Source organism: Glycine max, chromosome 17 (genome assembly GCF_000004515.6).
Source record: "Glycine max cultivar Williams 82 chromosome 17, Glycine_max_v4.0, whole genome shotgun sequence".
In the NCBI taxonomy this organism is placed as follows: domain Eukaryota; kingdom Viridiplantae; phylum Streptophyta; class Magnoliopsida; order Fabales; family Fabaceae; genus Glycine; species Glycine max.
Window position 1 is genome coordinate 11,404,785 of NC_038253.2, and position 27,217 is coordinate 11,432,001.

Consider the following 27,217-nt stretch of genomic DNA (forward strand, 5'->3'; position numbering starts at 1 on the left):
TCTCTCAGACCAACCACTTATTAGTCTTAATAATTGATTTTATAATTAAAAAATATGTATCATTTTGGTAAATCATTGGTGTGCATGGTGAGTCTGTTAAAGGCAACAGGTGCTCGAGTATTGAAAAGGCAATGGAAATGGTGTATGATCCTAAGGGCGGTGTAGATGAAAGCATTTTGGCTAGTAAGAGCTACTTATATTTTTAGTATAACATGTACCGAAAAATGGCTTTGGACCACATGGGTTCATTCACTTGTCATAAAAAGGATGTTGGGTCACTCAATCAAGGGGGTGATGGTAGTAGTGGCCCTACATCAGAAGATCTTATTATGATGAAAAATGTGCATAGATTAGGGGGTGACTAACTTGGATTGAGCTTCTTAGGCCTCAAGACAATATTGAAATGAAACTTTGGGGTCTTGAATCAGGGTTTTGGAGAGTTCCTAGTTTTATTATTAGATGGTTGTATGATAAACATTCTAGCATGGAATATTAGAAGGGTGGTTGGGTGAACAATGTATTGTCTGATTAAGGATTTGATTATTAAGTACCATATTGATCTCATGGCGTTATTTGAAACTAAAGTCAATGACTAGGGGTGGGAATAGGTCAGGCCAGGCCAGGCTTTAAAAGGCCTGAGCCTAGCCTACGATTAATTTTTGAGGCTTGAGCCTGACCTATAGCCTATCAAAGGCTTTTATTTTGGCTCGGCCTGGCCTTTTTAAAAGCCTAGCCTGGCCTGGTAGCCTATTTAAAAGCCTATTTAAAAATCTTCTTCACATTAAATCTTTAATATTCCTAGTTGTTTTTACCAAAAAAAAAAATAACACACCTTCTATAATAGGCTAAACAAGGCCTTAATATATAATTTGCCTTAATTTTTAATCTAACGTTAATTTAGTTGGTAGTCCTAAAAATATATTAATAATATAAACAGAAATCACCAAATGATATAAAATAATCTAAACCTCATCCAAGTCTATCAAACCAACATATTAATTATTACAACAAAAAAATAAAGTCTACATCTCCATTCTATTTGAACAGTGCATAAAATATCTACCAATAAAATTAATAGTAACGTCATTTCATCATTAGCTCCTCCATATTCACCATAAGATAAGATATGATAGGATATGATTGATTTTTGTATATGAACGTAATAGGATATGATAAGATATGATTTTTGTATAGGAACATAATAGGATATGATAAGATATGATTTTTGTATAGGAACGTAGGATATGATAGGATATGATTTTTATTTGCTCTAGAATATAGTAACCTAATAAAAGAAAAAGGAAACCTAATAGGAATAGAAAAATGAATTATTAACAGAAATAAGAAAACTAATAAAAATAATGAGAAATATAAAGAAACTCACACCTTGTAATTAAAATTTTACTTAATTATATGAATGGAATCTGCTAGTTGTTTTAAAAAATAATATTAATTGTACCCAAAAAATAATATATATATATATATATATATATATATATATATATATATATATATATATATATAGGCCGGCCTATCAGGCTTATAAGGCTTTTTAATAAGCCTAAGCCTAGCCTGTTTAATTTAATAGGCTTTTAAAAAAGCCTGAGCCTAGCCTTTTAATTAAATAGGTCAGGCCAGACCAGACTTTATGTAGGCTAGGTCGTAGGCCCCTGTAGGCCGGCCTAGCCTATTCCCACCCCTATCAATGACAATAAAGCTGATATTATTTTAAGTCATTTAAGACTAGACTATTGGTTCAAAGTTGACACCCTTGGTTTCTTTAGTGGCTTTTGGCTATTATGGGATTCTTCTATCATATATGTTGTGGTTAGGCATGACAACTTAATTCGACTTAGCAAGTACTCATCCAACTTTCCTCGATTTTGATGGAAAACTTGCTTTAATCAAGGGTGAGGGTCATGTTTTCCCGAACTAATGAAATCAAGTTCCATTTTTTCAAGCCTCAACCTAAATGGTGTTGTGTGCATGACACATGTTTTGTCTATTCATTTGGGATTAGTCATCAACGAGGGTTTGAATTGTGGCCCTCCATATTTGAGTCATTGTCTTTACCATATACATTTTTATTAAGCTTTGGTAATGTCGGCACAACCTTAAATGTTCAAAATGAAGATAAAGGTCATGGGAATTGACGAAAGTTCTATTTGGGATTTAGAGTTTGCAAATTGTGTAGAGGAAGGGTTCCTTCCTTTTAAAGAAACATCAATCAAATTTTTATTCTACGACATAAATGTTGACTTAACCAACACTATGACTGATATAAACATTATTATCAGTCCTTAATGTCACATAGGTTTATGCTAACTTGACAAAAAAAATATTTCTTTTACAAAAAAATGAGGTCTCATAATGTCAATTTGATTGATGCTAGACCAATACTAGTAGTGTCGATGTCATAAGAGTGTAGCTTTTCATTGCTATATGACCAATTTCTTATAGTGGTAGTACATTACATTCAAAGAACTATATCAATGCAAAACAAGAAGTAATCTAAATTCATTGTCATAAATCATGCATATCATAAGTTGTGGGTTTTGCCTCGCCCAATGTATCATCATACTATGTTTTCATACACTACACCATCTCTTTATTATGGCGAGCAATACTTATCCAATTATCATAAGATCCTTTCAATTGGCTAGATCTTGTCGAGTCATTGAATAGTTGATGATACATTGTGTACTTGGCTAAAAAATTCATCCTTATTTACTAATCACACATTGTCTAACCAAATTCAATTATCTCTTAACGTATACCTCTGAGAATCCGATTTGTGCATATTCTTCCCCTGATTAATGAAGAAATCTTGACAAAATTGACACATGTGAATGAGCATAATTTTGCAAATAAATGGCCCACTTGTTTCTAAAAAAAGGATTGAAACACATGCTCAATATTTTCAATTAAATAATTGACCCAACCCCTAGTTGTTTAAAGAAACCCAAGCATATTATGAGCACTAAGTTTATATAAGTCATATTATCTCTTCATTACAACAAACAATATTCACAAAACTATGAATACTTTGCTTGTAGGATGTATTCTCTTTTCACTACAACAACCACATAACCTATATATACTACTCCCTCCGCTCCTATATAATAGACTCAATTACCTATTTCATCATAATTAAGAAAAATGATTAATTTAGTTGATAACAATAAATTTTTCTTAAGTTTTATAAATTTTTTCAAAACTTTCCTTGTCATTAATACACTTATCTTTTCTAATCTTTTATCAATATATTATCTCTCTTCTTTTAATGAGATATTTTTAATCTAAAATAATTAATCCATGAAACATTATATATTGAATTTTATAAAAAAAAATATGTACCACTTCATACTTGGGTATTATAATAAAAACAAATAGAGTATATCTTTATTTCATTGCAACTAACCACCTTTGCTCATAAAACCTACAATAAAAGGTTTAATTGCACTACTATTGCCTCAAATATCATAAATATACGATTTTAGTCTCTAAAATTTTAATGGTATCAATTGAGTTATTCATGTATATAGCAAAAGACTATAAGTCTAAGGGTTGGAAACTCCTTAATATCTTCTTGGATTTTTATCAATAAAAAATAAATTTGATAAAATATACATAATTTTAGAGGGGTGTATGGGAGAAGATGCTCCACAATGTGACCATAGTTGAAGCAGAACACCCGGCGCGAAATGAGAATGGAGGAAGCCCTTGCGGAGCTGGAGCGAGTCCAAACCCAGCTCCTGCAACGCATATCGAAACTGGAGCATTCGCATCTTGCATCACCCGCTTCCCAGAACGACACCGTCGAAGACACTGCCACCGACACCGTGACTCGCCTCTCCTCCATTCTGCGCAGCAACGGCGTTCCCAATTTTTCCTTCAAGAGAGTCCCTTCCGATTACTACGACTGGCCCCTCGAAGCCCGGTGCGACGCCATTCTCCGCCGCCTCCGTCCACCATCTCTGCAAAAGCATCGTTCTCGTTAACACGCAAGCCCCCGCCAACGTCGTCGATTGCAGCGACCGCAAGAATTCCAAATACTATGTCGTTGTCGTTCAGGTTCTCTCTCTCTCTCTCTCTCTCTCTCTCTCTCTCGCTATCTCGTTAACTTAACTCCTTCGCGGATTGCTCTTACGGATTCGGTTTTTTTTTTTTTTTGGCAGTACACCGCCCGCTTCAACGCTGAGGCTGTCAAGAATTTTATATACTCGCTCAACAATGGAAGTATCGCGAAAAAGAAATTCAACAGTAAGATCCCATTTGGTTTTAGCATCTGTTTTCTATAACACTTCCATACTACTCAACAATGAACAATCAATTTCATTGTCCAAAGTCTTTAAATTATGAAAACTGCTTCCAAAACAAATGTTAAAAAAAAAAAAAAAAGATAACTAGGAGATGTTTTTTCATGTCTTCTGTTTTCATCTTGTTCAATTGCACATTCTGTTTTGTGCCTTATACCACTCTCCGCCTGCTAGCAACCTTATTTAGTTGCATTTTGAAAACTAAAACCAGTTTTTAAAAATAGAAACCAAACGCATCCTAAGCTATTTTGTTTTGCACTCTCTTTTTTTTTTTTGTGCAGCTCCTGAGTGATTGTCTTTAAATTAATGTGTATTGAGTTTTTCTTTTTTGAGGATATGGATAACTGCGTTGAATGAATTTCCAGTTGAACATTGAGAATTCCGTGTGTTTGTGGATGAATGATGAGTAGTGACTAAACTGAATGTAGTGGAAATATCAGTGTGAGACCCTCTCGACTCCTGTTTTCCATATCAAACACTATCCAATTGGTTGGTATATATGAGAAATTGACCTCTGTCTGGGTACCTTAGTTGTTGTAATTGATAATTTTATTGAAGTGATTTTCAGGTAGTTGGTTAAGGAGGTTTCCCTGCTAAATAAGAGTATGATTCGGTGAAGCCATGAAGGAGAAATGTTTTACATGAGTTGGGTGGGATAGACTAGTATATGTTTGCAACAGTATATTGTGTAGATTTTGTCAACTTATTAAAAGTTTAAAATAAAACCTATCTGCTATCGTTTTTTCCCACTAACACTCCTCAAGGCAACAGGCTTCTCCTTCTCATGCTATCTCAGACTCACTCTCCCCTGGTGCTGCAACCCAATTCTTAATTCAGTTATTAAAATAAATTAGTATATTGAAACTGGGTCAAGTACTCAGAATTGAGGAAAGCCTTGAAAAACTTGGATGTGAGAGAGGACGTGTGATCAACCAAAGTTGAGTACAGTTGTAAAATGATAAATGTGATTAAAATAATGTTGTCTTTTATGTGTTTTCGCTTTCTATTAAAGAGCTCCTAGATCGTTTGTTGACAGTAAAAATTGATCATACTCTCCGTGAAGGCAACCAGTGTGTGCTGACTTTCTTGAGAAGCCAAGATAAGATTCTAAGATTTCTTAGAAGCTCTAGTTCCCTGCCTCAGGCCCTTTTTGCTCTCTGAAATAATATAAATTCCACAATCCAGTAGAAAATTATGCCAAATTCCACCAAATAATGATTACTGACTCAATTCCATGCGAGTTTGCCTCTTCCCAATAACCATGTAATCCAGATGAAGGGGAAAAGTGGATTACGAAAATTCAAACACTAAACTACTCGAAGAGTTGCAAGGCTGAAAAGGAGGAAACATTTTTAACATTAAACAGGTTCTTCTTAGAGTTTATATACAAACTGTACATTGTATTGAGAGCAATGTTCTTTGATATCGAGTACCGATACAAATTTATGAGACTGGCCAATGAGAAAGCAATTATATTATAGTGCCAATCTTTAAAATAATGCTAATGGGAAGTCAGATCCCCAAAAGTGTTCTCTCCACTGTAAGTAACATAAAGAAACCCATCTTCATCCTTCTTCTCATCATATATGGAAGACATAATTGCTCCTGAAAAAATTGAGAAACACAGAAAACTTATAGGCTACTGCTACTCTCTATTAGAAGGCTAAAGAATCATATTGCAAAATCGAATCAAATAAAATTGAAGGAGAATATTATTTTCTGAAGTTTTAACCTGTAGGTGGAAGGACGTTGTCCACAAAGATAAAGATTGCCTTTTCTGCACTTAATTTAATCCTTTTGCGGATAACATAGACAAACTGTCCAACTGTCAGATCAGCAGGGACAAGGTACCTACATTAATTTATTCAGTTAGATAACTAAAACAAAGGGCATACGGCTGCTACTGCCAATTATACACCTAAGAAAATTTAAATGTCATGCGACAAAAAGTCATTTGACAACAGAAATATTGCAGCAAATGATATCTAGTCCATTCTATCACTTCGTTATCATCAAGCACAAAATACAAATCCATCACGGCCAGGTGCCAAGCTATACGAGAACCAACACTCATATAACATCAAATTCTTTTAAAAATAGATATCCAGTTCAAATTCTGTTTATCTAATTCATAATTAAGGTTCTTCAATAGAGGTAGCAATTATGGCTTTAGCTACCCACATTATAATGAATTGATAGTTATTCATACAATTCATCACTTACCAATATCAACAAATTTCTCAACTATTGCCAATAGTCTATTGAGCCAAAATCAATATAATGTTTTGATCAATTTAGTACACAATAAGTACTTGCAGAAAAGTAATCTTGATCAATCTATTGAATAATAATTGCTTAGCATGTAAATTTTCATATAAAATTTTAGAAAATTTAAACAAAAACAGGAATGTAATCAAATGCTTGAATTATCTTTTCTTTGAAAGGTATGCCGTATGTTAATTTTAAAACAATGGATGGAGGGTAAAAGTTTTAATTTTATGCAAAACTTTATAAGCATGACTTTCATTATACACACTTTCAATCCAATGTGGATTTTGTTAAGAGTTCATCTAATGGAACATATTTATTGGAGTAAGCTTCTACACCTACAAACTTACTTGTAATGGTTGCAGCAATTTATTGACAAATAGAAAAAAATTCCTGAAGATCCAGAATTTTTTGCTATTAGGAAAAAAAAATCCATGATTTCTCGCCTTCCACTTACTTTGCCTAATGACCTCTGTTTTTAAAATATGTTATTGTTGATTACGATCTAGTTTAAATACAATACCAAAAATTCCATTTTCCTTTCCTTTTGAAGATATGAACATGAGCAGAAACAAATAATGTGACGTTTCCAGATTATATGAAAAGTATTGACAAAATCTTACTTCTTCTTGTCAATACTTGGGATATCACTTCTTTCTGCCTTCTCCACAATCACCTTCAAGCACATCGAGAGAAAATTTAGCACAATAACTAGAGATATCACTGATGTACATTTTCAAGTATCACACATACAGCAGGCAGCAAGTAGAAGCATACGTGAACATGAATTGCCCTTAAATGACAGATAGAATGAAGAAGAACTAGTTCTAAGATGCAAATAAAATAGCTTGAGGGCATAAGATACTTCATACTTGCATTACTGTATACAACCTTGGTTAAAGGCCTAGGTCACAAATGCAGTTTCATGAGTAAAAATCATTTGAACATTCTTCCATGAGTTGAATTCATTCTATAATTCAATGGACTCTGTAATTGGTAATTTAACCTCCAATAAAGGATTTCCACGGAGATAATCAAAATTGGTAAAAAATTGGCAACACAAGTTGCAATAATTTAGCATGCGGTATATTTCCAAAATGTTTCAAAAACCAAACTAGGCCGGCCAGTCTGGTAGAAGTGGTCAAACCATGAACCTACAATTTCTCAACAACAGCACAACACAACACTAAATCCTGATGAATATCAAATCTGTAATTAACTAATTATGCAACCCAGTGACCTGCATTTATCACTATTAACATGGAAGGTTGCAAATAAAGCATCTAGATCCCACATCCAGTAATATTCCGACACAAGGGTCAAGTGCTAGTCAGCTATCTATGCTGCCAAATTATGACATGAAAGAGAAAACACAAAAGACAACATTTAAACATCGGAACACATTTATAGGGTTGAAAAAGAGTCACATAGATTGAAAAGCATTGTTCCTCAACAGGCAAAACAGATAAGAGAACAACATAGATTGCATCATTAACAGATAGTTGTAGAGAAAAAGTCAGAACTAGTTCTCACCGGGATACGGTCTGGGTATTTCTCTCTAATCCTAGCAGCCTCAGCTCTTCTCTTCTCTGCAGACAAAATGAACCATTTATTTTTACGTTATTCAGCTTTCCATAAAATTATATTTCACCAACCAAGAACAATATAAAGAAAAATACAGCATATACCAAGATCATGCTCTTGTTTGAAGTAACTCTTTGCCATTCTTCCTGGAATTAGCATAAAACAAAAGTCAATCAAAACTAAGATGATGCATCGTCCATTCTTCCAACAAAGGACAAATAATTCGTTAATCACTCGAAATAAAATAAAAAATACTAAGTTTTAGAAATAAAAAAAAAGGGGGGCATCATTGAGAAACAGCAAAAAAAAAAAAAAAAAACAAGTACCCAGCAATAATCACAAAAAAACAAGATGAAGATTGAAGATGGACCTACACCTAAAATTCTTATTTAACAAAAAGAGTATGCAACAGAACATTAATCTTCGTTATATAAAATTAAAAAGAAAATTTTATTATGGAATTTCCGATCAACTCTTCCAAGCAACGGAATCAAGGAAAAAAGAAAAACCTCTGATTGCAGACAATCTTTCCTTAAAAAACAGGGAAAGAGATACAAGACGGTTGCGACAATTTACTTTTTATCGGCGAAGGAAATTTGCTGGGCGATTAATAATTTTTTCGAAACTCAAACCTCAAGGTTTACGAATTTGATGGTATATAGTTCAGAAAACTAAACCTCGTGAAGACGATCGAGAAATAGAAGAAAATCAACGCTCCGGTTTCTTGCGAACAACTCCAACAAGGCCGTGTTTGCTTCAACAAAATAATAAATATATTGCTGCTTTGCTTTATTACTCTTTCTACAAGTATTCATATCGTCATTTAATTTTGATATTTTTTTACGAGGTTGGATATACTTATTATAACAGTAAATAATATTGAATTCTAATACTTTCATTTAATCACAATTGGAAAATATGATAATTTTATTAATTTTTAAAATAATTATTTTAAAAATTATATCTATTATGATTTTTTATTAATTAATATTATATAGAAACTAAAGTTAACTTTTAAGTTTAATCAATTCTATTATATATGTACTTTTTTCATGACAAGTATTTAAGTAAATGAAACGAAATCTTTTTTATTACTAAAACTTATCCAAAAAAAATTATAATATATATTTTTTAAAATTTTAACATTCAAATTAGCTTTCAAATAATAGAGGAGCTTATTTTTTAAAATTATACTATATATTTTAACAAATGTGCTATATGACTATCGAAGTTTTTGACCAGCAACTAGAATAACAATTAAATCATATTATCTTTATTCTTCTTTGATAAAGTATTGTTGAGAAGAGAAATTAATTGCATATATAAATATGAAAATATTAAATTTTCAGAAACACTCAATGTCTATGCCCACCGGCCACGGGCACCAACCTACCTCATCTGCTATCATTAAATTATTAATTAATTGTATACAACATTTAAATTAGCATTATTCAATCAGTAGCTATGGGCATGTGCATGGCACACATCAGCCATCATAAAATGGAAATATATTTTTATCAAAATTTAATTTAATTCGAAAATATAAATATTATAAAAAATTTAATATGTATACGTATCAAAAAGGTCATTTCTTTTATATTCGTATTTAACTATTAATAATCAAATATTATATTTTTTATAATAATTATTTTTAAGTCATATATTTATGGATTTCCTATTAATTCATTTTGTACTTTTTTTAAGAGTTTAATTCATGTTATAATATTATATATTAATGCCGTAAAATATCTTATTGGATAGTACAGACTACAGATTGTTCTGCCTTAATTTCATAAATGAATAACTATATTATTTTTAAATTTTTTATGTGATACGTATTTGTTTGTTTAACAATAAACTTTGAAACGAATTAAATTCATGGAAAATTTATATTTTTCAATAAAATATTTATACAAAAATTTTCTTATATATTTTTTTAATGTTTATTTTATATGATTAAAATTTATAATAAACAATTTTTTAAAAATATATAAATAAAAATGAATAGATGGCTAAGAAAATCAAATAAATATATTGTGTTTTGAGATGATTGGGAGAGATATGTTTTTAAGTCAATTCTAAAAGAAAAACAATGTTGATAATATTTTTTTAGAAATTGAGAAAAGTGAAAATTTTATTTTATTATATAAGAATTGATGTGTAAAATATCATTTTTCATAAATTTAAAAAGCTAATGATCACTCTAAAAGAAGAAGAAGAAAACTTTATTTTTAATGCGAAAGAGGAAGAAAAAATTAAGGATAAATATTTAGTTTTGTCCTTCAACATGTAATTCGTTAACAAATACATCTTCTTGAAGGATGAAAATACAAAATTTAATCCTTAGAAGTTTTAAAAGTACGATAAATATATCCGAGGTTAACTTTCATTCATCACCGTTAATAAAAAAGCCTGCATGGCACAAAGGGAAAAAGTTGTCACTGAAATGATGATTAACGTGATCATCTCTAATTGTCAGCCTACGGACCTATTTGTCATAACATTTTGTTGACTTTTCATTTGTCCACTCCGCTGACAAATACCTCAAAGATGAAAATGCAAAATTTAGTTTCCGGAAGTATAAAAAGTACGACAAATATATCCGAATGTTAATAATAGATTGTAACTAATTATTATAATTTTAAAAAATTTATAATGACTCCAACAAAATTTCGAGAGAGCTATATCATACCAGTAAGTATATATTTCTGTTATATAATTTTTAAATTTCATCAATGGTTGAGACATGCATAAAATATTACAAGTGGAAGTGAATTTTTATTGCTTTGGCGAATTCTTCTTACTTTTCTTCAACTACAAAAAAATCAATCTTTTGGTTGTTAACTCTTGAATAAATGCTATCAACATAGAGAAAGAAATTTTACTGTAAAACAATAAGAAAATCATTGTGTTTGTTTAATCAAACACTATTTTTAAATTGTTTTTTTTATAAATTTTTCATAATAAAATATGAATGTCTATTAGTATATGCAATGATATCAAATTACAAATTACAAATTATAATAAAAGTTTGTTGATTTTTAATGTTTTTAAATCATATACAATTATTTTTTATTGACTGATCATTTAAAAAATCATAACCTTAAAAAAAGCATTCCAAAGGAAGTGAGTGTTTTTTACAAATTAAAAGTGTCATTGTAATTGTAATTTTTCCTAAAAATTATTCATGAACTTAATTTAACTATAATGCTTTATAATAAATATTTTTTTACTTGAACCTTTCATCAAGCATGAGAGTGTAAAAAAATTATTTGTAGTTTATAATACGAGTATTCTTTTTTCTTCCAAACTCAATTTAATTTACGAGTTTGTTGAAAAAAATTGTCACAATCATTATAATTTTTTTCAAATTATAATAATTTTTCACTACAGATAACGTTTGGATATATTTGTCACACTTTTTACACGTTCGAAAACTAAATGTTGTATTTTCATCTTTCAGCATTTGTTAGCGGGGTAAGGAGACGAAAAGTCAAAAAAATATTATATGATAAATATGTTCCTAGGTTGGCAATTAGAGATGAACACGTTACTAATAATTTCAATGATAAATTGGTCTCTCTATACCACGTAGGTTGTTTTATTAATGGTGACAGACGAAAGTTAATAACAAGATATATTTGTCTTATTTTTTACATTTCTGATATTCTAAATTTTGTATTTTTACACTTTGAAAGACTCTAAATTTTCAGTAAATTACACAAATTAAAAACAAAAATAACTATTTATCCAAAAACTAATTAGCGTTATTCATTGCATTGGTGAGTAGTGAACTCCACCGGGCAACTGCAACCTCATCAAAGCGAAAGTATGAGAGAGAAGGATATGAGTTTTTGAATAATAGTTATATTCTGTTATAATTTTTTTTATTGGGTCATCTGAACACTCCTTATTTATCTGCAATTTAGCGGATCATTTAAAGTAAATAATTTGTTTTAGTTGGTCAAATAAGTATTTGTAATTGTTGATAAAAAAATAATTGATTACTATTATACTAGTAATATTATTATTAATTTATTACTATATATATAGTTTTTTTAAGGAATTACTATATAATCTTCTTTTTTTTACAAACAAGTTACCATATAATCTTAATAATCGATATAAAGAGATATGAGTTATTGTGTATATATTGTGTCTCTTTTCATGACCTTTTTAACAATAATGAGGATAAATATTCGCACTTTATATTCTCAGGAGTATAAAAGGATTACATGAAACATACGCCCTATTATTTTATTTTTATTCATTTTTAAAATAATCGAATCTAATTGTTATTTTTTAATATAACAGTGCTCTAAAAATTAATGGGGAACAAAAGTTATGGCGTGAGAATTGTTATAAAAATGTATACCTTAACAAACCAGAGTCGGGTCAAGTTAACCCTTGAGAATTAGATCAGTTATAGTTATTAAAAAATAATAAGTGATGAAAGATTTGACAAATTTTGATAGGATCTTTGCACCTGTTATAGGAAAATTGGAAGGTTCTTTTTTAGTAGGAAAACTATACTTGACAGGATCTATGTTTTAAGAGTTTGATTACATACATGTCAGTGTGACAATTTCAATTCCATGCATCACTCACCGAATCTGTAAGTTATCTTGCATTAAGCCTACACTGAGACTGGCTACATTACTGTAAAATGCATTTGCAATTGCAATGCAGTAAGAAATTAATGACAATTTGTTGCCGCTCAAAGGAGCATCGATCTAGATTAGTGAAAAAAGTAATGCATCTAGTAACCCGCAAACACGAGGAGACACCATAGAGATATAAGGTGGGTCGGACGATTAAAGGAAAAGAGAAGGAGGAAAAAGTCATGGCAACATAGCACCACTGTTGCAGTAGTAATCCCCACCTCTCCTTAGGAATGGCAACATAGCACCACTGTTGCAGGTAGTAATCTTCTATCACTTAATTGAAAATCTCTCTTATATTTTCTCAAGTATACCTTCGGTAGGTAGGAGATATAAGGTGGCTTAGTGGTTGGAAAGGATGGGCTTAAGGATGAAGGGAGGGAGAAGAAGTCGCGGATTCAAATCTTCTCACTCACTGTCCTTTCTAACCAAACTAACATTTGTAAAGAAAAGTATACCTTAGGTAAGTTGATAAATGATAAGGCTAATGTCATTACTAATTGTTTCCTGTGTGGGCTTTCTAGCGGGTGAATCTGTTTAATATGTAGTAGTATTTTTTAAGGTTTTCTCTGCCTGATTCTAATATAGAACTTGTGTAGTTTGCTGTTGCCTCTGCTACCTATACCCAAGTGTTAATTAGTGTACTTTCCGTAACAGTTTAACATGAAAGCAAACATGGATTATGCTAGACATTGTTGTAACCAGTTTGCAAGATGAAATGTTGATATGGTGGTTAACTAATCATGTTCGGTTCCATGAAGTTTTTTACTGTTGAAGGGAAATACTATGAGTAATTCTAGTCAGAGTAAACCAGGGAACAAATATGTTATTGAAGCAACGTGAGCAATGCATATGCGGTTATGTTTTGCCATATTGAACTAAATCAACACAAAAGAAACACGGAATGAAGTGATTTCAGGGCATATATGTATTCATTTATAAGTTTGTCCTACTTGTTGGAAGATATGCTCAACACTTATAAACGTTACTCAAGCAAAAACTAGTGATTTACAGTGCAATTTTCTAATATTCCTGTTACACCTAAGTTTCTAATTTTATATATCAAGCAAAATCTGAAAGCTTTTCCAGCAATAATGTACAAAATTGTAAATAACCATTACCTCTAGCTCTTAGTCAACATTTAGGTAAAGATCATTTGATTTGAGAGGATCTGTATGAGTGTCATTCTCCAGTGAAGATGGAACAAAGTGCAAAAAACTGTTTTGCTTATGCATTGAACGCCAATCTTCAATGAAGGTCCCTTGGCAGAAATTCACGCGGGGAAACGCTCTCTTTTCTAGCATTTCTATAATCTTCTTGGTCTTACCAAGAATGTAAACTGCATGTCTGACAGTATCCTCCCTCTCTTCAATGGTGCTATTCAAACACTTGTTGGATATAACAAGGGGCAAGTTGGTGAGACATGCACCCAATATATCAGAAATCATCACTGTAAGCGCTTCAAACAACCTCTCACTTGAATTGTCTCTTAAGAGTTCATGATTTAAGAGAGCAGTTTTACATATTCTGTACATAGTGTGAGATGCGGACACTTTGATGGGCCATAAGGAAGGGCTTTCCTTTATGCATATGTGGTTATATTTGGCTCTAAATTTCTCATACCTGATTTTTGCAGCATCAGCTAGTTTCTCAAGTGTCTCTTTGGGGCTCTTGTCTTGAAGCGATAGCTCATGAAGATCCACATCTAGCCACTTATCATATAGATCAACTCCAAGCCACACAATTTCTGCAGCAGTCCTGAGTCTAAACAATTCTCGTTCTTTGTCCAAGTTATTTTCTATGAACTTTACAAAGTGGAGTCCTTCATTTAGAGTACTTATCAATTTTTTGACTGAATCCCTATTGATGTTTGGAAGCGATACTACAACGCTAGCTAGTGTCACCAAAGGAAGTGACCAACTATATGCAGCTTCTACACAATGTAGAGAAAGAACTTGGTCACTGTCAAATGTCTCCACTCCCTTGAATCCTTGCAAGAAAGAACATTTCTGCTCCAATAACTCAATGAGAAGTTTTGGCTGCTTCTTTTCTCCCACTTGAACCCAGTGAATAGTGGCATCACGGTTCTGTTTCAACATCACCTCAACTAACTCTTCCTCACCTTCAAGATGCAAGACAAAACGTCTCAGGTCTAGCTTTGGTCCAGGCCTTGATTCTGTAGTTGCCGAGCTGCTAACGCTTGAGGCGCTAGAAACAAACTTGGATTTCACCTTCTTGCAATGATCACAACATGTCAAGATCAAGTACATGAGGTATATTGAAACGTATTGGGTGACTTTACACATTAGCACAATCCCCACCTGCAGTTTAACACAGAAACACAATAGAACAAGTTTTGCATCATGGGCAAGTTTTCTGTACTGCCTATTATGAATTCGAAAACCAAGAGGGCTTTCTTTAATCAACAATAGCTTGGTAGTCCAGTACCCTTCTACATGGAACCTTCTCTTGCATCTCTTTTTCCTCACATTGGGACACTTATAAGTTATGGCAATGAACCATCTAAAAGCAGGAGCTATAGTACCCACCACCACTGCAGCAACCTGAACTATGAGAATTAAGATTATGGACCACTTGTAGTCAGTGTCACCAGTGCAAAAATCAAACGACCATGGCATCAAGTAAGATCGAAGCATAGCCTCTACTAAAGTTAAGGTACTGAGAAGACAAAAGGCACCAGAAGCAGTACCAGTCACTGACCTTCCAAGAACAAATTGAGGACTACTTGTGTGAGCCATCATCCAAATTTTCATGAGCTGATCTCTGAGTCTGTTGACCATTTGATTCCCTTCCTCACCAAGTAGTTTTGAACCCTCTTTAAGTGCCTCTTCATTCATCTTATACTTCAGCTCAAAGTAGTGTTTCATCTTTGGAAGACTTATGGCTGAGGAGGCCATGGTCATCAACAAAATTAGCATGATGAGCATGATGACAGCATGTTCCACCCAGAACAAATAAATAACACCAGTGACAAACTGTATGCAGATGTTCACAATCATGGTGATCACAAGTATGGCCATGGCCATGAAGTTCATCATGGTGTCCTTGTTCTCTGTGATGCCAAGAGTTGGCATGGAATTGGCCATTATTGTGCAGATCAAGGCGCTGCTGCTGAGTTTCGATAGCTGATCGTGGCGGTGAGGCATGGGGGTGTTGAGATCCACTGATAACTTCACTGCAACAGCTATTATGGCCAAGGAAGTGGCGTTTAGGCAGAAGAATTTGCAAGGGAACCAAAGTTTGCGACCGCGAATTCCGTGTATGAGATCTGCTGCCATTGCTATGAGACAGGCAAGAGATGCTGCTGCTATGTATATGCCAATCCATGGCATCGGTTTGCTGAACTTTGTGTCATCCATGTGTCCATCACTGCTGCAACCGATTATTGCCATCTTTTTGGGGTCAGATGATGCTTCTGTTGTGGCTTATATTATATATTAGATCATACTAATGCTGAGCTATGTTATTCATCAAGCACAAGCATCTAAGGATGTTTCTAGGTTTTGCAACAGTGTGTGTCTTTTGCTCCAAACAATCTGGATCACAAACTAGTCCAAAATTGTCAACTCTGGGAATCATCAGGAATGTAATGGATTGGGGTTTTAAAAAAAAAATTAAAAAAATTTTATAATAAAATTTTATGATATTTAATCAGAATTTTTAAAATAAATTTTATGTTATTCAATTAATTTTTTTTAAGAAAGATAATACTATATACTATTAGATTTATCATAAAATAATTATAAAAATTAAAAAATCAAAAAATCAATTTATTATTTTAAATTTATTGTTTAAATCTAAAAGTAAAAATAAAAAATTATTATTATAAGAAAGGTTACTACATGAAGATATAAAGATAAAATTAATATAACTATTAAAAAATTATATTAATTTTATTTTTTATTTAAATCTCAATATTTTTTATTATTTTTTTACTGACTCTTCTAATTTTAATCGTGTTTTTAAAAATTCAAAAAATAAATAAATCTTATAATCTATAAAATTCTTTCAAATCTATTAAATTCTTATAATATAAATCTATTAATATTCAAATTTTTTATTCTGATAAGAAATAATACTTTTATTTAATTTTTAAAATTTATGATTTTTTTATACTAAAATAATTTTTTAAAATTTTAATCTTATTTACTCCTTTAGAGCATCAAATAAATTAGGTAGCTAAAAGTCATCATCAGATAAATTACAAATTGACACGGATGCTTTGGCAATTGAGAAATTAATATTCTAGGGCGTTGGTTGACGGCGGTTGGCCTTATCTACCTTGGTTCCTTTTTCAACTTGTCTGCTGGAAATTTAATGCAGAAGACAATGAAACTTGCGTGTATGATGATGTCCTCAAAATTTAGAGCATCTCCAACTCAAACTTTTTTTTGCTTTTTTACTTTTTACGCATGTTCCTTTTTTTTCCGTATAAATTAAAAACAGGTAACATATCATAGGAGTTTATAATACTCATATTTTTTTCAACCAACAAAATTAAATTCTCTCCTTTTTTTTATGCATGTTAAGAGTGTCGTAAGTACTAACATTAATTTTTACTTATTTTTCTTTTAAATAAAGATTCATGGACACTCAATACTCAGGGTGGTACCATTGGGTTGGATTGTGACATTGTTTTATCTGATCCAACAAATTTTAATTCGATTGATTCTCATAGGATTTTATCTGTTTAAGTTTACAATTAAATCTAAACCAATTAAATTATATTTGATTTCTCATCAGATTTATTATTATAATAATAATAATGATTATTTTAAAAAAAATATCAGGAAAGTATTCAAATAGTATGTAATTTAATATATTTAACTTAAAAATTATTTTTAATTACTGGTCTAATATGAAATATGTTTCGTTCTAAGTTAAAAATTAAATCATATCATATATTATAATAATTATAGTGATAATTTATTAGTAGCCTTAAAATGAAAAAATAAAATAAAATACAATCAAACTGGGGGCTAAAAATCCCAAACTCTAAAGGTTAAAAAAAAACATACTATGTAATCAAGTGGATTGGATTTTCAATAGCGAAATATGAAATCCGATCCAAACTCATTAGATTTGTAATTTTTCAATCTAATTTGAACTAATTATTAAACCCAATCCAAAATTTCCTTTTTTTAGATTGGTTTAGAATTTCTAGTTATTGTGACTACCATGTGAGAGAGAAAGAGGAAAAAAATATAAATATAATAGATGATATAATTTGATAATAAAAAAGAGATAAAGAAAAATAATAAGTGTTTATGACATATGAATATCCATATATCATTACCTTCTCTTTTTTTTCTTTTTCATTTTACACATTTTAAGAGTGTCACAACCAGTATATTGTTTCTAATTGAAACTCAGTGTAGATGAAATATTGGTAAAAATTACTTTCAAAGAAAACCAAACATGATGCAATCTGAGTGTAGCTTTAAGGATATAGAATTAGGGATGATAAAACTGGTCAAAATTCTCGTTTTAGTAATCTCATGATGCAAGGATACATCTAGGGATTAGAGCCTAGCCTCCCTAACCAACCACCATGATTACCGAATGAGTAATTATAGGTGGTTAGTATCTATTTTTAGCTACAGACTAGCTAAATAACTACCTGTAATTGACCTAAATCAGTTATAAGACTAATTACTAAACTGTAACTGATCCTAGTCAGCTACAGTTAACTCTGGTTTTGGCTGCTGCTCTGGCTTCAGCTTATACTTGCCATGAGTCCTTCCTTCATACACTTGCTTTAAAGGTAGCCTAACACACACCCTTCCCATCACAAATATTATTCACACAAGCTTAAACGTCTGGTGAGTTTTCTTTGTTTACTTTACCATGCTTTGAATGAATTAAGGTTAAAGTCTCCCTTTCTTCTATATGATATGAATGTATTTTAACACGAGTATTGAACATCGTTGGTGTTGGAGCTAAACCTTGTATCACTCTTGACCATCAAATATAACTCTGAAATTTAATGGAAGATATGATAATTTGATTCATACAGTCCCCCGTCACCTTTTTTTCCCCCTCCAGTTCATTTTTTCTGCATTTTCCATGTGTTTTTTTTGCAAGTCATGTATTTAGAAGAAAATTATTAGTGAATTGTTTAAATTGCATAAACTTGTGAAGAACCAAACAAGTAGTGGGGGATGGATGGACTTACTAGTAGACCAAAGTTGAATCGTGTGACCCAAGGATGTCATCAAGAATGTATCATGTCATGTGTGCATATATGTATTTCATATGACATTTTTTAATAACAATTTAGTTTCATACTATATGCTTGTCAGTTTATTTCAATCTGTGTTAACATAGGTTAAATGCTGCTAGTCAGCATGCAAGGTCACTGACATCAAGGATCTCTTGGTTTGCCATTATTGCTTTGATAAAGCCTTAGAAAAGTTCTATGATATGTATACTGCAACATGGTAGGTATCTTCGATTTGTCATATCATTACCCTGTTTCTTAATCTACTGAAACAATGTGATTATATAGACGTATATCTGGATTGGATTGTAATACCCAATCACGCTTCAAGTTTTGAACTTTTTGTCGCTTTTTATTTCTTTTCCTTGAAGAATTTTGAAGGTGGAGAGCATTTATGGTCAATAATTTACTTTTGGACTATAAATACCAACTCCTGAGATTAACTTTGACTTTCATAGGATCGAAATATCAGTTGCTCAATATTTAACTGTGTTCATCCTTTATGTATTGTCAACTTTTATCTGCCTTTCTTTAGCTTAATACAAATTTGTTTATTGCTTGTCATGTGAAGGAAAGGAGTCGGGCTTGCAATTATATGGGATTCTATATGCTGTGAAGACCATTTCACCTGGTAAGTATCTGTCACTACTCCCAAATAGGAGATTGGAATTTTGGATGTCTGGCACAAGATGCTTAGATATTAGTATTTGGTTACCCTTATTGTACTGTTTCTTAATTTTGTATATGGTAAATATTTAAATAAAAAGAGTATCAACATTTGTTACACTTAAAATCTGTGAGTTTTAATAACATAATAAATTTTATCATATAAAACTTTTAATTTGAAATTTGAATTTTTTTTATGAAATTTAAATTGGCCTTTATACTTTAAACTTTTATGTTATACAATTTTAGAGATGCAAAAAAAAAAAAGAATAATCATTGCATCTTTAATTTATTAATATGTCATTTAAAAATTTTAAGAACATTTCTTGTTTTAATGTTATTTAAAATTCATAAATTTTAGAAAACATTAATAAAAGTTGTCACTTGTTGCAATGTGGGTCACGATGGGATGACGAAATAAAATATAGACAAAAAAATAAATAAATTATTTTCCAAAAATTGAAAACTTGAGGAGTCGTCATCCACGTTTATTTAATGAAAATGTCGGGAAAATAAAAAAAAAAGGATAAATAATGGTCTACAGTTTAAGAAAAAGGAACCGGGAATCGTTTACGGGAAAAGTATTAACATCCCACATGTCCGCCATGAAGACAATAACCTTTAATTGAGTGTGCCAAAAGTAAAGTGTCTTTTAATTATTTATCTTCTCTTGAAAACATAAATTATATTTTTGTTATATTATTTTTTATTTTAGAAAAGGAAATCAATTTTTTTTAAAAGGATTTTATCTTTTTGGTGTTTTTTTTTTGCAACAAGAGATTTTCCTCATTCCTACGTATCCCCAAGTGCAATGAGAAAATCAAACTTGCGTAGTTATTTGTAAAAAAAAAGATTGCTTGTTTAGTTGATTTTTTTTTTTTGGAAGGTTTTGATTTTGTGGTAAACTTTGTGAAGTCAAGCAAGTTAGAGACCCAGCATGACATTCACAAAATTTACTCACTTTATTGAAACACTGCCAAACAAGTTTGACACCCAGTATGAAGTGCACGAAAAAAGGAGAATTGAGTGATCATTTATTTGAGAATGTTACCTTTTTTGAAAAAGACTTTAGTTTTGTGATAAACTTTGTGAACTCGAGCAAGTTGAAAACCCAACATGTCATTCACAAAATTTACTCACACTTTATTAAAACACCACCAAACAAGTCGGAGACCCAGCATGGAGTGCATATAGTGTAAGCGTGTACTAAAGAATGCTAATGCGGATTTGTAAAAAAAAATTGATATAGTGCTAATGCGGAGAGTACATTTAGTAATTAATGATGCAAAACTAATACATGGGAGAAGATAAAATGAATAACGAGATATCTACAATGCATTATTAATTAAACTAACTAGCTAACTATGATAAAAAAAAATCACATTGAAGAATAAGATAAACAATAGAAACCATAAAGAAATAAGAGAAAAAAAAATATATCCACTAATATTTATAATTATTTTAATTTTTCTTTTTTTAAAGTCAAAGGGTTGACTTGGACTTAATCAACACTGACAGAGTGCTGACATGGCAAGCCTAGTCACTATTCTAAGTGTCAAGGGTGCACATATAAAGAAAAGAGTGTGACCTTCAATTTTATTTTATTTTGGACTTCACAAAAAAAATGGGTTTATCCCAAAATAAGAATGGTGCATGTGTGGAAAATAGGGTGTAAATAGCCTTCCTGTCATATTACAGATTTTGAAAAAATGGGCTAGGCCCAAAAGAAAAAGAGTGCATGTATGAAAAATGGGGTGTGAATAGTCTTTCCATCATATTACAAACTGCAAAAATGAACTAGTCCCGAAACAAAAAAGAGTGCATGTATGAAAAAAAGGGTGTGAATAGCCTTTTTGCCATATTACAGACTTTGCAAAAATGAGCTAGTCAAAACAAAAAAAGGTGCATGTATTAAATAGGTAGTGTGAACAACAATTATTTTTTTAACGGTTGGGTTGAAACTGGATCAGGGCAACCCGACCCAACCCGCATTTAGGCATCAAGGTTGAAATAACCCTAGATGACCTAAATCCCAAAACGGCACGAGAACTGGGTGACCACCATGGAGGGTGGTGCGCCTTGCCCCGGCGCCACTGGCCGACAATGCGAGACCGCCATGGCCATCTAACAGTAGAGAAACTATTGCGGTAGGAAGCAGAATAGAACACAATCGCAAAGAGAAGATTTGGAAAGATGAAGTTTGAAGGAGAGCGACATAAAAACCTAATTGAAAACAAAGAAGAAAAAAACCTAATAAAATTATGGTTGCATGCAATGAACTATTGAGTCCTAGTTAGATAAATCGATTAAAATGCAGCAACAAATTACGCTATGAATGCCTTCAATCAACCCAAAACCAAATGCAAAGAATAGATACGAAGGACAAGAGAAAATACATTGTTTTTGTTAGAAGGGGGGAACGGAGGCAAGGCAATAGCAAAAACCCTAAAAATCGAAGAGAGCGATGGTGTGATTTGAAGGTAATCAGAAAGAAAGTGTTGCGTGTGATTTGAAAAAAAAAACAAGAAGAAGAAGAAACAAGAAACAAAGAGTAGAAGGAGAAACGTGAGGGTGAGAGAGTGAGTATGAGGGGTTACATGATGACCTCTCTTCTTCATTGACAAAGCTTATCAAATGGCGTCGTTGAATTGGTTTCTTTTTTCTTCTCGGGATCCTTGTTAGATACCTTCTTTCTTCTTTTATGCACTATTGTCCCCTTTTGACCTAATGGGCTCTCTTTGAAAGTCCAATAGACCACAAAATATATATTTTTTCTTTTATTATTATTATTATTATTATTATTATTATTTAATTTTCACATGTTCTCTTCTTCTTCTTTCTTTTCTTTTCTTTTCATTTTTTTCTTTTATGTTTTCTTATTTCTTTTTTTCAAGTTTTCTTTTTTTTTTTTTATAATACTTTTTTTTCTTTTTCATTTTTTATATGTCTTTTCTTTTTTTTTTTTGTTTTTTTTCTTCTTTCTCTTTTACATTTACTTTCTTTTTTCTTTTTTCTTTATTTTTTTTCTTTATTTTTTGGACCCAAATAGAATTAGGATCTGATATCACTTAATATTTTTTATAATATAACCTTAACGAGATAGTAGAATTAGGGTCTGACATCACCATATTTTTGTAAAGACATAACATTGGCATCTGAGTTGCGTACTATTATTTCATGCCCATATTTCTCTATGTTGCTCCCCTCACTAATTTCTCTTATACCCTTGACCAGGCAGAGGATGAATTGCTTGAATGCAAATGTGGAAGAAAGTGCATACATCTTAAAAAGCAATGGTAATAAAGGCAAACGTACACAACTTAGTGATTTCATTTTTTGACGGTTGAAAACCCTTCGCATTGCAACTAACAGTTAAATTTGTAAGTTTGTAGCTAGTAAATGCTTAGAAGTTTATTAATCTGTTAGATTGTTATTAATAACGTATTTGGAAATGATTTGGTAACGTGATTTATCCCATCCTAGTCAATCAAGACGTGAAAAATCACATCCAATGTGCCATTGTGTTTCCAAACACCAATGCAAGTGTTTTTTACTTAAGTTAGTCAGTCCAAATTAGCCTTTGAGTAATATATATTGGTCACAACACTAGTTTGCAATTCAATATTTCTATAATTTTTCCAGTTCCAAATTCATCAAAGTTCGCAAGTTCAACACATTGCTCCAGAGTTTTGAATTAAAATTTTGAAATTGCTCTTCATATGTGATCAATGGATAATGGGATGAATATCTTGCTCAATTCTTCGTTCTTCTTTAAGGTCAACTAATCATTCTCAATTAATTAAAAATTATGATAAGTGTAATTCTTTAAGCTAATTATTATAAAATTAATAAATTATACGTGATAATTTGTCATTGAAGCAAAAACTTTTTCACTATCGACCCGACGTTAATAGGAATATTTATTTTGACCAAGTAGAGTTTATATTCAAGTTTTTCTCACTTTGTAAAAGAAAAGAATTAGGGATGTGAACTTCATCTAAAACTCCCTTTGCATCACACACATAAAAAATGTTAATGTATACCTTCTTTTGTTTAGACATAGAATGTTTATAAGTTACACTTTAGTGTATTTTAAGAAAATTATAGTTATAACTTGTTAATGAGCTTCTTTTAAAATATAAGTATCTCTATGTTAACCAACAAACATTTCCTAACATAAATCAACAATTTTTTTAAAAAAAATAATACATCAAAAAATTATACTTGGGACGTATTCTAAGATAATCTAAATTGTAATTCTTAATTTTATATATATATATATATATATATATATATATATATATATATATATATAACCTATTTTTTATAATGACTGAAAAATATAAATCAATAAATTAATTATATGAAACTAAATAATCTAACCTCTAATAACATATTTGCTTTAAAAAAATGTTCGTAATATATTTTATAAAATAAATTTTTATTATTGAGTGAATTTTGTTGAAAATTATAAATCTTTAAAAATGACTTCTTATTTAATGAATATATTTTATAATTTATAAACAATAGTTAAAAATAGGTTAAAAGGAGAATTGAGCTGGCTTGGTGATCCCTGCTCCATCAGAGGTTAGGGTTTGGCAGAGAACAGAAATTGGGAAATTCCTCAATCTTTTGAACTCGTCAAGTGCGTGCAACACTGTACAATAATCTTCATCGTCCTTGAAATTCCCAATCCCCTGTAGTGGTAGTAAGTTGCTAGCAATCGAGAATGGGAGGGCACGGAGGTCTCAACATTCTCCCCCAAAAGCGATGGAACGTTTACAATTTCGACAACAGAGAGAAGGTCCGTCGCGACGAAGAGCAAGCCGCCAGGGAGGAGCAGCTCAAGCGTGAAGAGACCCGGAAGCGCGACGCCGAGCTCCGCCTCGACCGACTCCGCGTCGCTCGAGGCTTGGCGCCGTCGATTCCGCCGCCTCCCGAATCCGAACCTCAGCCTTCCTCCCGCTCCGAACCCGTGCCTTCCTCCGACCCTGGCCACATCAACCTCTTCGAGGGGATCAACATTTTTGACCCAATTCAGAAGGACGGTGCTGCTGAAAGGGATTGGGCGAAGAGGAGGAAGAAGATTGAGAAGGGAGGAGGACCCAAGCCCAAGCCCACAGTTTCTGTGGGCCCGGAGGATGAGAAGTATAGGCTGGGCTATGGGCTTGCGGGGAAGGGGGTTCAGTTGCCGTGGTATCTTCGGAAGCCTGATGGTGAAGGTGTCGGTGATGATAATAAGGATGAAGGTGGTGACGTGGATAGGAGAGAAAATAAGGGTGAGAAGAAGAGGAAGACTATGGAGGAATTGAGGGAAGAGAGGTTGAAAAGGGAGAGGAAAGAGAAGGATAGGGAGAGGGCTTTGAGACACGAGAAGATGCAGAGTCACAGAGATGGTTCTGGTTATGGCAGTAGGAGGAGGTTCACCAGATGAACATAGGTTTTTTGTGTTCTTTTTCTGAACTGATTTTTGTTTCTGAAGTTTCATGTAATTGGAAGTTATGCAATTTGGATTCAGTAGTATATTGTATAAGGGAAGATAGGTTTATATAGTTAATCAAAGTGGTTTGGTTTTCTTTCATGAAGTTATTTTATGAGCTGATGCATTGATACATACACAGATGATTCCTTTGTTGAGAAAATTTCAATGCAGAAGTTGCTATTAGCTGGCAGTCTGTCTATGCTTGTATGATTTTCAATCAAGGTTTCGCAGCTTTGTTGTATTTCTTGATATTGTGGACAAATGATGCAGCCACAATTGCAGTTGTGTTAGCCAACACTCCATAGTCTTTACAAATTTTTGGTTTGTTTCTCATTCTCCAAGTCTAAACTTATGGATGATATGCAGAACCTATGTACTGCATTCTCTTAAATAATAAGGCATTATCATTCCCTAGAATCTCCTGTTCTATCTTCCTCTAAATTTCCCCTGCTAAATTCAACACTCTTCATGCATAAAAAGTTTGCCTTGTTCTTTTTTATAATTATTTATTTATTAATTTGTTCATTTGTTTTTTTTTTAAATCATCTAGATCACACTGGGAATAGATCATCTAGTTCCACCGCAAAGGATTTTTGTGGATTACCACTCTATAGGTTTCAAAATCTCTTGTTTGCCTCATCTCGTATAATTGTGTTTCTTCTTTCGGAAAATAATTCAGAATATGCCTGATATGCCTCCATAAATGGCTGCTATGGAATTTGTTTTGTTCACCTTCTGCACTATTGGTCACTATTTCAATGCTGTCATTTCCTAAGATTGATTTATTGGCCCTACCCCATAGCTGAATTTGAAACGTGAGCTTTAAAAATTCATATTCATATTCATATGTAATACATTTTGAACTTAGTATTTTGTACTCTTCCTTGCTGAAGTGTATAATCAAATATTGTCAGCTAGTGGAATGTTGTAGAAAGGGAAATTCTTTAGTGTTGAAGTATCATAGTGTGGAAATGGGATTGTTGTTTATAATTATTGGCTGTAGTTTTTACATGTTAAAAATTCTCAGTTGCGACATTCTAGTTTTACTGGCACAGTGACAATGTAGAACTATTTTAGATACCTAAGCGCTCCGAGCTTGAATTTGAGGAGGACAAAAGGTAGTAAATTTGTGAAGATTACAAAAATAAAAATAACTATCGATGACTAAGAAATTATGCATAAACTGATTTGGATCAATGTAAAGCTGGTTTCCCACTTGCACATATAAGAATTATGGAAGTGGAATGTAAGATGCTGCACCAGATTGATAATGATTTCTGTGGCTGATTTTTTGGATTAACAATGGGACTGGTTTCTCAGGTTTCATTACTTTGTTTAATGAAATAGCATATTGTATTGTTTTGCACGCAATGATGGAGATAAGTGTTACGGATTTATTTATAAACTTCTTCTTCATATATTATTTAACTCTGGATTTTTTTTCATGGGATGGGATTCCCCTCCCCCTTTTCAACAATATCACGATATTGTGAAATTTGGAGTTTGAGTGCTGGACAAATCTGCTTGAGCTTGTATCTCTAATAGTTTAAAGTCCTTGCTGTGTAATCAATTATGAAAAAGAAAAGGAAATTATATATTTATTTGTTTTTTATTTAGAGATTTTCAAGCATGTATCAGCCGAATCAAATGCCTAGCCAAGTTTTGATCTTTGCCTTGTATTTGAAGAAATTATCCTTATTAGAATAATGCAATTGTTGGATTTGAGAGGAATCTCCAAACCTGTGATGGTCAGCAACCGTGACGTTAATGCTAATGGTCAATGTTCAGATCGCTTTTATGTATACTCTGCATTCATTTTTGTGGTTAACATTCGTAGAAACTTTCCAATTATCCTAATGAAGAGAAATTAATATTAAGAATGGATAAAATAAACTTCCCCATTACCCTAAGGACTCACGGATATCGGATGAGCAAGCTGCTCCATAACTATTGATCAAGTCTTTTTTTTTTTTTTATTTCATCTGTAACTATCCAT

General features: G+C 31.9%; 3 protein-coding genes and 1 pseudogene across 5 annotated transcripts; 2 read left to right on the forward strand and 2 right to left on the reverse strand.

Annotated features, from left to right (window-relative positions):
• Positions 1–3,568: 3,568 nt before the first annotated feature.
• Positions 3,569–5,068, forward strand: LOC100794215 (uncharacterized; annotated as a pseudogene).
• A 541-nt stretch (positions 5,069–5,609) lies between these two features.
• Positions 5,610–8,974, reverse strand: LOC100499835 (autophagy-related protein 8f-like). Of its 3 annotated transcripts, none has more exons than NM_001249733.2 (6): positions 8,849–8,974; positions 8,276–8,317; positions 8,121–8,176; positions 7,211–7,263; positions 6,052–6,170; positions 5,610–5,924 (listed from the first exon to the last, which is right to left on the reverse strand). In NM_001249733.2, the coding sequence occupies exons 2-6, from the start codon at positions 8,310–8,312 to the stop codon at positions 5,821–5,823; spliced, it is 369 nt and encodes a 122-aa protein (NP_001236662.1). In that variant the 5' UTR covers positions 8,313–8,317; positions 8,849–8,974; the 3' UTR covers positions 5,610–5,820. The 3 variants fall into 3 exon arrangements, with proteins under 3 accessions (NP_001236662.1, NP_001350104.1, XP_006600134.1); NM_001363175.1 differs by lacking the exon at positions 8,849–8,974 and adding an exon at positions 8,681–8,832; XM_006600071.4 differs by lacking the exon at positions 8,849–8,974 and adding an exon at positions 8,748–8,834 and having other exon boundaries at positions 5,669–5,924.
• Positions 8,975–13,737: 4,763 nt separating this feature from the next.
• Positions 13,738–16,439, reverse strand: LOC100794740 (uncharacterized). Its single transcript, XM_003550856.4, has one exon. The coding sequence runs from the start codon at positions 16,243–16,245 to the stop codon at positions 13,963–13,965; it is 2,283 nt and encodes a 760-aa protein (XP_003550904.1). The 5' UTR covers positions 16,246–16,439; the 3' UTR covers positions 13,738–13,962.
• A 7,826-nt stretch (positions 16,440–24,265) lies between these two features.
• On the forward strand, positions 24,266–25,462 carry LOC100804098 (uncharcterized protein). Its single transcript, NM_001357250.1, has one exon. It carries the CDS (start codon positions 24,469–24,471, stop codon positions 25,171–25,173), a length of 705 nt encoding a protein of 234 aa, NP_001344179.1. The 5' UTR covers positions 24,266–24,468; the 3' UTR covers positions 25,174–25,462.
• The last annotated feature ends 1,755 nt before the right edge of the window (positions 25,463–27,217 follow it).

Excerpts from the sequence above, each read along its gene's own strand:
- LOC100499835 (NM_001249733.2), bottom strand. The coding sequence starts at position 8,312 with ATGGCAAAGAGTTACTTCAAACAAGAGCATGATCTTG. Across the intron at positions 8,177-8,275 it reads CAAACAAGAGCATGATCTTG|AGAAGAGAAGAGCTGAGGCT; the intron begins GTATATGCTGTA and ends TTTTGTCTGCAG. Across the intron at positions 6,171-7,210 it reads CCAAGTATTGACAAGAAGAA|GTACCTTGTCCCTGCTGATC; the intron begins GTAAGATTTTGT and ends AAATTAATGTAG.
- LOC100794740 (XM_003550856.4), bottom strand. The coding sequence starts at position 16,245 with ATGGCAATAATCGGTTGCAGCAGTGATGGACACATGGATGACACAAAG.
- LOC100804098 (NM_001357250.1), top strand. The coding sequence starts at position 24,469 with ATGGGAGGGCACGGAGGTCTCAACATTCTCCCCCAAAAGCGATGGAAC.